The 10,501-nt window shown below is 45.0% G+C and overlaps 1 protein-coding gene across 2 annotated transcripts in view; it reads left to right on the top strand.

Annotated features, from left to right (window-relative positions):
• Positions 1 to 2,790, top strand: part of ARHGEF11 (Rho guanine nucleotide exchange factor 11) — an 84,240-nt gene extending 81,450 nt beyond the window's left edge. For both annotated transcript variants that reach the window (XM_075283199.1, XM_075283200.1), the window contains 2 exons: positions 336 to 522; positions 1,966 to 2,790. In XM_075283199.1, coding sequence (XP_075139300.1) covers positions 336 to 522; positions 1,966 to 2,015 — 237 coding nt within the window. In that variant the 3' untranslated portion in view covers positions 2,016 to 2,790. The remainder of the gene's footprint in view (positions 1 to 335; positions 523 to 1,965) is intronic.
• Positions 2,791 to 10,501: the final 7,711 nt, after the last annotated feature.

Raw genomic sequence — 10,501 nt, forward strand, 5'->3', positions numbered from 1 at the left:
CTCTAAATGGTCACGCTCCTTGTAAATGTTAGTAAACGCATCAGATGAGTGAAAGCCATTGAGCCCAGTTCGCTGGCTGTCCATTTTCATGGACGTCCAAGCCCAAGGTTGGGTGAAGTGGCATTCCATGACGTAAGCCCCATGTTTATCCATTTAACTTAAGTTGCCCCGTTCCTAAGTAAATTTGTAGATTCTCAATTTGCTTCGCAAATTTGCCATGGTAGTATCTTTCTCAAATTCTGACTCTCCGAGCTCTTTAGAAGCTTAGTTGCTCCACGATCCAAGCCACATCTCCACCGTCAAGGTGAAATTTTTGTTCTCTCCCTATTTATTAGGAGGTGGAGTCGGCACATCAGGAGCTCTTAAGGTCTTTGAAGGATAAACCCACCGAAGACGCATCTCAGGAGCCAGAACCAGCGGTGGTTGAAGATAAGCAACCAGAAGAACACCACGGGTCCACTGTTACTAGTAGTTCTCTCTTCTTTGTTAAGAACAGCATTTCAGTGTCCCTCCATCGAGATAGTAAGTAGCTCCTTCACTGGTGGCTTTCATGGATATCCTAGGGTGATAAGTCTTAATACCCAATTGTAGCTGAGAAACCCTTGGCAAACTCTTGACCTGCCATACCATGTTTGACTTGTACATATACATATATATAGGTCTTAATAAAAATATAACTTTTAACGATGATGCCAATAAAATACCATCTCAAAAACCAAGCCGAGCTTATATGATAGCCCAATAATCCCTAGAGAACGGCTACACCTTCTATCCCAACTGGAGACAGTCAACAATATTTGGCACGTAGACCAGTACATAATAAAAAACACCGTATCTTACCGTTTCCATGTTGTGACCGAGATGATGGTGTCCCGTGACACTATCCGGTGGATTTTTTTTAGTTGAAATCCATCAATCCCAGTGGCCTCAATAATCAACTTTTACTTCTTACCTTAATAGTTTTTCTGTCTAGGTCTATATAATAGTTGGCCATCCTTATTATTTTGGTGTTGAAATTTTCGCTTGTGTGGTCGATATGTATGGATTGTAGTCCTATCCCCCATCAGAGATCTGTTGCCTTTTAAAGCGATTTATTTTGATGCCTATCTGTGTACAGTTAGGCCGGGTTCACACGGAGTTACGTGCCGCGAGATTTGGCACGTAGACGCTGCGTGACCCTTTGCGTGCCGTACACGCTCCCATTCATTTCAATGGGAGCGGGGAGCGTATGCGCCGCGCTAGTTTGCGGCCGTGAATAAATGCACGGCCGCAAACTAGCGCGGCGCATACGATCCCCGCTCCCATTGAACTCAATGGGAGCGTGTACGGCACGCAAAGGGTCACGCGGCGTCTACGTGCCAAATCTCGCGGCACGTAACTCCGTGTGAACCCGGCCTTACCTTGTTTCTCCATCCTTATTGATGATTTGGGGAATGTGAGTGGATGAGCTGTTGCGCATGCGCGGGAGGCAGTTCCGAACGTGCGCACTGGTGATTTTGATACCTAGGTCCATTTATGGAGGTGGACGGGATGGTGAGCACATCTAGGATTTACTTTCATGCATGCGCGTTTTGTTTATGTGAGGTCTGCATCATTGCGCATGCGCACGCATATGTGCAATGTCATTGTGCCCAGATGTAGATCACGTTGCCGGTCCATTTCAACAGCATCCTCATAGGGAGCGAATGTGTGCCTTTTGGCACACCTCCTCGGTGCATCCTTTTGCTCTTCTAGAGAGACAAGTAGTCTAATTGAGACCACTTGGTGGTTGATCCCTATCTTATATCTTTATTACATATACATAGGGCTTTGGGGCCGACTTGAGATCCAGTTGGGTCTTCCCCCAAGGTTAGGAGATGCCTCCTCGAGGAGCACGTTGGATCTCTTTATATAATAATTAGAATTTACTCAAAAATGTTTGGAAAATTTTTCTATTTTGTGACCAATTTTTTTATCTTTTTTTAGGCCTTACAGATCCACGTGATGATGCTTTAAATCTTACCATGGGCCTTTAACCTTGTGCATAGACGCCAAAAAGAAAAAGAAAAATCACTAGGGTCTCTACCACTACTGTTCAACCTCTTGTCTGTCCAGAATTGTATATCCAAGGGGTCGGCAACATGGCATGAAGCTACGCAAAACATGTCTGCCGGCTAAGGACATGGGCACTTTACAGATGAGGTTTTCACTGAACAGCCAATCTTTGGACTGTGATGATAAGAAAAAATTCAAGAACGGACATCGAGGGAGAAATAAAGTAAAAAAAAAAAAAGAAAAAAACACAAACTGGAATTGTTATTTTTGGAAGAAGAAAAAAAAAAAACGCAAAGCATGTTAGCTTAATAAATTAAATATAAATATATATATAAATATATGTATAGTTATATACCTATTTAAAGAAAAAGCAGAGACAAAAAAACCTACACTATCATGGATTGACAAGATATGGGAGTGATTGCTCTATCCCCCAAAACGCGCATGCCTCCTCCATGTGAATGGACCTGGCAGGAAGGAGACCTCTAGTGGACGGTTGTGGGAAGACATTCTCTCTGGCCTGTGGTTGTCCCCCCCTCCCCCCTACACTGTGGAGAGTCTGTTCTGTAGAAAATGCACTATTTCCAAATGACAAGAAAAGCCCCAAGCATCTGCACACACCGGGGCCGCCTCCCGTGTTTTTTTTTTTTTTTTTTTTAATGTATAAATATGTATGTATGTGCATTTTTATTTTGTATATAGTTTTTTCCCCCTTTGCCCTCTCTTCCATCTTGTAATAAAACAAGCTTTTTACCACTGGCATGTGTCGTCAATGTGAATAGTGTGTTCTTAAAGGGGTTGTCTGGGGCAGTGATCTTGAGCTCCACTTCCTCTTGTGGGCTGGGCTATTGTTCACATGACCGTGCTGCAGTTCAGTTCTATTTCGGACCACCTCCTCCTTCACCATCATGTCCAAATCTGTTAATAAGCACCGCTCCAGTGCAGTTGGAATTTTCTCTCTAGTCCCCACCACTCCTGAGAAAAAAAAGTGTAGGTTGTTTTGGTGCCTGATGTGATATTTAAGCTCTGTCATGTCTGGTGGGTGGTGTCAGGCAGGGGGTGTGATTCAGAGCTCCAATCATAGGCAGAGCTCAGAATCACACAACCTTTGTCTTTTCCTGCCTGACCCCGCCTCCTGACAGTACAGAGCTTAAATAGCATATCAGGCACCAAAACTAACTGCACTGATTGCTCAGGAATGGTGGGGGCAGCCATACATTGTTGTAAAGAGCTGGGCTTGTTGTAGGTGATGAAAGGTCCTCTTTAAATGAATGGGGCTTAGCAGCAATACCAAGTAGTGAAGAACCCTCAGCCATTGCCATCATTGCTCTAGACAACCCTTTTAAACCTTAGAATATGGCGGTAGTCACTGTGATTCATGTGATCTAAGATTTATCATCTATGGATTAGGAAATACATTTTGATAACTGGATGACAATCAATGATATTTTATAGCTCCCACTAGGGGCAGTTTATTGCATATGCTTAATGTTGACAATACCGATTCCCTGCTGCTCCTGTGACAATGCTGCCTGGGTCCTCTACCGGTCTCTGTCCCTTTAAGGATGTGTCAACATAGTCACGTGACCACTGTAGACGGTCACTTCACACATTGTATCATGTCATCTTTACAACCAATTATTGGATGCTGCAGTCACATGTCCATGTTGGGATGTCACTGATGTGACCCGGGAAGTGTCAGAAGGATGGCCGGACAATAATCTTTATCTTTGTGGATATGTGAAGGTAAATTACTGGTGAGACCTGAAGTTATTAGAAACATCCTTTAAGTTCTGTTCCTCGTGGGCGGGGTTAATTGCTACATAGACAGACCATGTTCTTTTTGCTTAAATAACTTTATTATAAGGATATATATTTGACCCAACAATTTTAATATTAATTGCACTTGTCTTAAGTATGGCAGCACCTACAGTTGTGGCCTTTTCCTGCAGTCAGTCCTGGAGTTTTGTAGGACCAGACAACACTTGATGAAATGTAGTGGTTTCAGATCCTTGGAACACTTGTCAGGTAAACGAGTTTTATCCATCTCCAAGCACTGGGAATGGTATCAAACATCACAGTATAGTCCACAAAGTACTGACACCCTATTTCTCCCCCAAAATCATGAGGCCAGACTGCATCCTATGGATATGATAGACCTGAGGTATGAGTTGTTTTCGCTACAATACCGATGTCAAGGGTCTTTGGTGTCTTAATAGTCCTTGAGGCTCCAGAACCGGCTAGAGGTGTTTGACTCAACAACGTACCTGCCATGATGGTGACCAAAGGGGCAGACAGTAAGAATATTGTATACCGTATAATAAGTAGGGACGAAGTTACTCCTATGAAGTCTACAATTACCATTAAGGGTGGAAAAAAAAATTGGTTAGAAATTGTTAAATTGTCCTACCAGTTTATAAGGATCTTGCTTATTTGTCAACTGTGGTGAATAGGAGTAAACTATGAGAAGGCCCATAAGGTTTGGGAAATTCAAGAACACCATAGGGATCAATGTCAACCTGAATTGATCTGATCTACTGAGTATTTTTGGAAAAGACCTTCGTGTTCTAGCGTAAAGACTTGAGATCTCCACACCAAACTCTCCTCACAAGACTGTACAGAACCCTGACCCCAACCCAATCCAACACCGTTGGGATGACTTAGACTACAGATTGGAAGCCAATTCTTGTCCGACTAATGCTCTTTTGGTTCACGGGACAGGATTCCGAAACTCTCCATGGCCTTGTGAAAAGACTCCCCAGAAACGTAGAAGCTGTTCTAGCTGAAGAAGGAGGCCAAACTCTGATAATGCCCATGGTTTTGGAATGGGATATCCAACAATCAGATATATTTTGGTATAATGGTCGGATGTCACATACTTTTTGGCAATTATTGTTTGGCCATGATTATATGTAAGGCTCTTCATCCTGTTCCAAGACCATCTTGGAAGGTCTAAATTTGTACATAACACACGTCTTGGGTGCTGTACTTGTGTGATGAGTTGTACAGAAGAATATATTTGTATCTGGTCCCCTGGTTTTCATCCTTTATCCTTCATACGGGAATCTGGACCAAACTATATGGAACCACCAGGTTGCTACCTTAAAGAATGGTTCAGGTGCTAGTGAAAGCTACAGCTTAGCTGAGGGTGCACATGCCTGGCACAAAGGGGACAAACACGGCCAGGGATGGCAGAGTTTGTGTGCAGTGGTAATCCAGGCAGAGGTCAGGGCAGGCAGCACAGAGTCAGAACAATAATCCTGGTGAAAGACAGGGCAAGTGGAACAGGTTCAGAGTCAGGTAACAGGCTGAGGTCAAGCATGAATGCAGGGAACTAGAAAGCTACGAATCAAAATGGCTCAGGCATAAAATAATGAAATCAAATCGTAGACTTTATTAGAAATGTATTAACAATATATGGTTAAGAATAAGGCACACCCTATTGTGACACATGGAGGCTGTATACTCTATGGAGACTGTATACCCTGTAGTCACATAGCTAGCCATAATATCCAATATCCGCCTCTGACATCTCTATAAGTGTCCAAATTCCAGATTTGCTCTGTTTGTTCCAATGGCCAACTATGGTGCAAGTCTCTATACAGATTCTCACTTTGCTGGTCATTACATTTGGTTTCGTTTACTATCCTAGTGTCTGATTTTAACACCAGATAGAATAGGTTTTTTATGTTTTGAATTTTCAATATATTAAGTTTAAGCCATATATTATCTTTACTTTATAATAGAAACTATCAGTGCATGTAAAATTATTTATTTTCCGACATTTACATGTCCAGTGTTTGTATCTTTAAGGACTTTCCCAGGATTGACATGTAAGGCAGGTGAGCTGCAGTACCCAGGAATGACCACTACACAGTGTATGGCGCTCTATACATCAGGCTCTGTAGACTCTGAGGGTGCATGCACACTACGTAACGCCGGGCGTGTATGAGAGCCGTACACGCCGGCGTTACAGCAGGGCTGCCGAGCACTTCCCATTCACTTCAATGGGAGCGCTCGTAAACGCCACTGTTACGAGCGCTCCCATTGAAGTGAATGGGAAGTGTTCGGCAGTCTGCCGTAATGCCGGCGTGTACGGCTCTCATACACGCCCGGCGTTACGTAGTGTGCATGCACCCTGAGGCTGTATTCACACAGAGTAACGCCAGCCATTTTTTGTGTGCTTTTTGCACATAGCGCCGCGTTAACGCCACGCTATTTTGCGGTGGCGTTGACCGGCGTAAACGCGGCGTTAACGCGGCGCTATGTGCAAAAAGCACACAAAAAACGGCTGGCGTTACTCTGTGTGAAGACAGCCTGAGAGTTCCTGAAGTCTTGTCTCCAAGTTTCAGGGGACCAGTGGTGGTGCCGGGTGTTGGATCCTACTAATACAGTGTTTCTCAACCTTTCTAATGCCGTGACCCCGCAATACAGTTCCTCATGTTGCGGTGACCCAATTCAGTTTGGAATGTGCGTCCATAACGGCTTCTGAGTGGCTAAAGCTATCGGAACAGCTCCGCACCTCCCATGAGGCGACCTGAAGCGACCGCTTCAGGCGGCGCTATGTCAGGACCCCAGGGAGGGCGGCATTTTTGATTACCTAAGCCAGTCCAGGACAAGCTGTCCTGGACTGGCTTAGCACCGAGCGGTGGTTTGGGGAGGCCACTGGAGCAGCCTCCCCTCACGCTCAGGCAGAGAGCAGGTCCTCTCCGTGCCTGCTCTCTGCCTGTGAACGGTGCTAAGCCACGCCCCATTCACTTTGCCACGCCCCCTCGCTCTGTCACACCCCTCCGCTCCGCCCCCTCCTCCCGGGGGTGGGGTGGGGCGGCTTTCTGTAGTTCGCCTCGGGCGGCGAAAGGGGTAGGTTCACCCCTGTATTGGAAATATGTATTTTCTGATGGCTTTAGGCATACCTCCCAACTTTTGAAGATTAGAAAGGGGAGCAAAATATGCGGCGCGTGCAGCGGTCCTCCGGGCGCCGATAAGTTGAAACCAGGACATACCTCCCACCGACCGGAACGGTTGGGAGGTATGCTTTAGACGACCCCTGTGTTTTGGTCGTTCGACCCCCGCCGGGGTCGCGACCCACAGGTTGAGAACCGCTGCACTAATAGGTCATCAACATCTAAGTCCTGGAAAATCCTTTTAAGTTCCATACCCGATAGATACAGACTATTCAGGGTCAGGTACTATAATAGTGGTCTTATCCAGTTCAATGTTCACGATTAAAAAAAAACTTCTTCATTTACCCTGTCGGCATATAGGCAATACAATCATTGTAGTCTAATAGAAAAAACACAGATAAAAAATAGTCAGCACTACCTTCTCCTCGTTCACCATTATGGAAGCGACAAATGTGTAAACACTATGGAACGGACCCGTGGTGCTCAGCCAAATAGAAAACCGTAACAGTCCATGGCTGTAATAAATGGGAGATCACAAGTCACCTGTTCCCCGGATTGTGTGCTGCTTATCTGACCCTCACAGGAAGATCTCTAGGTAGTAAAACGTTTTCCATAAAGTGCAATTTTTGTCTTACGAAGGGCACCATTGTTCGATCCGTTATGTCTTAACTCAAGTCTTTGTGAAGAGTTTTGTAGGACACTTCAATAAATACAAGTCAAGGCACTTGATGTGGTTTTTTTTGGATTGGTGTTGAATCCGATACCTGAGTATAAACTTTCACTTCCAGTAATGTCTGAGGTTCCACGAACAAACCAATATTTCAGGATATGGTCTTCTGAGCTCATGGAAAGTCACTTTTCTCAATGATCCAACCACGTGGCTGAAGTCCAGAAGACACGATCCATCGTGTCAAGTATAAAAAAAAAATTTCAGTGAAATACAAGAAAGAAGACAAAGGGTGATCGTGTCTGTCTCCGCTAATAAGAAGTGTCTTCAGTAATAAAGCTGTAAAACAAGAAAGAAATAAACATGTATCTACCCAATAACAAAAATTGCTAGACAAACATCTCAAGACAAATTTTTACACCCACGAGCTGAGGTCCCAATTGATACCTAGAATCAAAACAACACAAAGTAAGTTGCCTTAAAAGGGATATACAGCTAAGATGGACTATCACCCACCGGTCACCTGTTCTCAAGGGGCTGTGGCCTCATAATTTTTACCTTTGGTGACAGGTGCTGCAATACTTAGGGCAGGCAGTTACACGGGCCTATGTTAATGCTGGGAAGACCAAGGAGATGGTGGTGGACTTCAGTAAATGGAGAAGTGCTCTGACCCCGGTGGAGATCCAAGGGACATGTATTGAGATAGTCAGGACCTGTAAGTATCTGGGTGTGCTCCTCAATAATAAACTAGACTGGGCAGATCACCTGGAGGCGCTGCACAGAAAGGGCCACAGCAGACTCTACCTGCTCTGGAGGCTGAGGGCCTTCGGAGTCCAGGGGACACTTCTTAGGGCCTTCTTCAACTCTGTGGTTGCTTCAGCCATCTCTTTTGGTGTGGCCTGCTGGGGGAGCAGTATATCAACCAGGGACAGAAATAGACTTGACAGGCTGATCAGAAGGGCCAGCTCTGTCCTGGGGAGCCCCCTGGACCCAGTACAGGTGGTGGGTGACAGAAGGATACTGTCCGTGGTGAGCTCCATGCGGGAGAACAAATCCCACCTCATATATGGGACCTTGATGGGACTTGGCAGCACTGTAAGTGACCGTCTTCTTCACTCCAAGAGAGAAGGAGCGCTATCGCAGGTCCTTCCTTCCAACCGCAACCAGGCTGTATAATCTACATCAGACCAAGTGAAGATCACGCCGCACAGAGAACTAATGATTATGACGATGAAGTCTTCCTTCTTTCTCTTCTGTTTCTTAGCTGCTATGGACTCCTAGTATATCTTCTCTTCTCAGCTTATGTGTGTCTACGTCTGTAATATATTACGCTAGGTTCACACCTGCGTTTGGGTCCTCCGTTCTGTGGTTTCCGTCTTCTGCATGCAAGAAGATAGAAACCACAGACTGGGTCCGGCCATGAGCGACGGTGAGCGTTTTATGCTCTCCGCCGCGTAACCGGTTTTGTAAAACCGGACACAGAGTACTGCATGTCCGACTCTGTGTCCGGATTAAAAAAACGGTTTCGCGGCGGAGAGCATAAAATGGCCAGACATCTTTCTCACCCATTCAAATGAATGGGTGAGAAAGACTCCTGCAGGTTTCCGTCTCCTGCCTCTGTTTTGTGCAGGAAACTGAATCCTGCAGAACGGAGACCGGGCACAGATGTGAACGAGCCCTTACTGTGTATTATCCTGTATTTGTATTACTATGCTGCTGTAACACGCTGAAATTTCCCCAATGTGGGACTATTAAAGGATTATCTTAACTAAATTGCAGTCTATTGTCCTAGGTGGTGGTCAATATGGCACTTGGCACTCACAGATCAGATATTAATGACCGATCCTAAGGATAATTTCCTAGTCCTCTTTATTAGAGATGAGCGAGTAGTATTCACTGCGCTTAACCCTTTGGTGTTCGGCCGCTTACACGCATTCCTATGGGAGCGAGGTATTCAATTGAATACTACTCGCTCATCTCTACTCTTTATGTATAAAAAGAAGAAAAAAAAGGGGGATGGAGAGAAGATTTTGCGTCTATAGTAGTGGTATAGACGTACCGTTTATGGAGATGTTTCAAGGTCTTCCAGCGTTTCCACAACAGCACTGCTACAACCACCATAACCGCCACAACTGCCAACAATTTTCTGATAGGTATTCTTATGTGACGGACTGTAGGGTGATCATCAGTCTCTTCCTCTTCTGTAATGAGCAAAAACAGATCAGAACACTAATTAGGAATGTAATCCAGGAAGAGCACCAGAAGCCCCCAGGAGGAAGACACGGAGAGCCGGACACCGTGAGGAGGCCCAAAAGAGGTAACGGATGGCAAGTATAAATATCTTTGTATTTTGGTCACCACCTATTAGACTTTGGGGTCTGAGGAGACCCCAGACTAGAATAATTACCAGTGTGGGATCAAATCCGGTTCATTGTGAATCGATTCTCCCATCACTAGAACCCCTCTACTTACCAACTATAGGTGGGACATCATTGATGGTCTGATACCGTGTTCTTACTCAGGAACGATAGCAACTCCTGTTGTGATGTGTACTCTGTTTTCTACTATTTGATGATTGGACCCATGTTGTGAATCAGAGGTTTAACTTGAAGCACTTGGGCCCTCATCCCCAGTTGTAATGGTAACTAGGAAATTGAAGCCATGGACACAGACGAGGAAGGATGGAAGAGGCAATAGAAGGAGGAAGGGCCAAGTACACGGAGTCCTCTACCTTGTGTAGAGAACCAACTACACACCTTGGACAATGCTTGATTATCAGGTATGCCAGGCTAAGCCCTACCAGATGTCCAGGTCTAGTTGAAGACCAAAGTAGGACTGATCTTTGTTGAAGTTCTGGACTTGAACAGTGTTTGTTGCCTGCTCCGTGTGTGTATAT

Source organism: Leptodactylus fuscus, chromosome 7 (genome assembly GCF_031893055.1).
Source record: "Leptodactylus fuscus isolate aLepFus1 chromosome 7, aLepFus1.hap2, whole genome shotgun sequence".
In the NCBI taxonomy this organism is placed as follows: Eukaryota; Metazoa; Chordata; class Amphibia; order Anura; family Leptodactylidae; genus Leptodactylus; species Leptodactylus fuscus.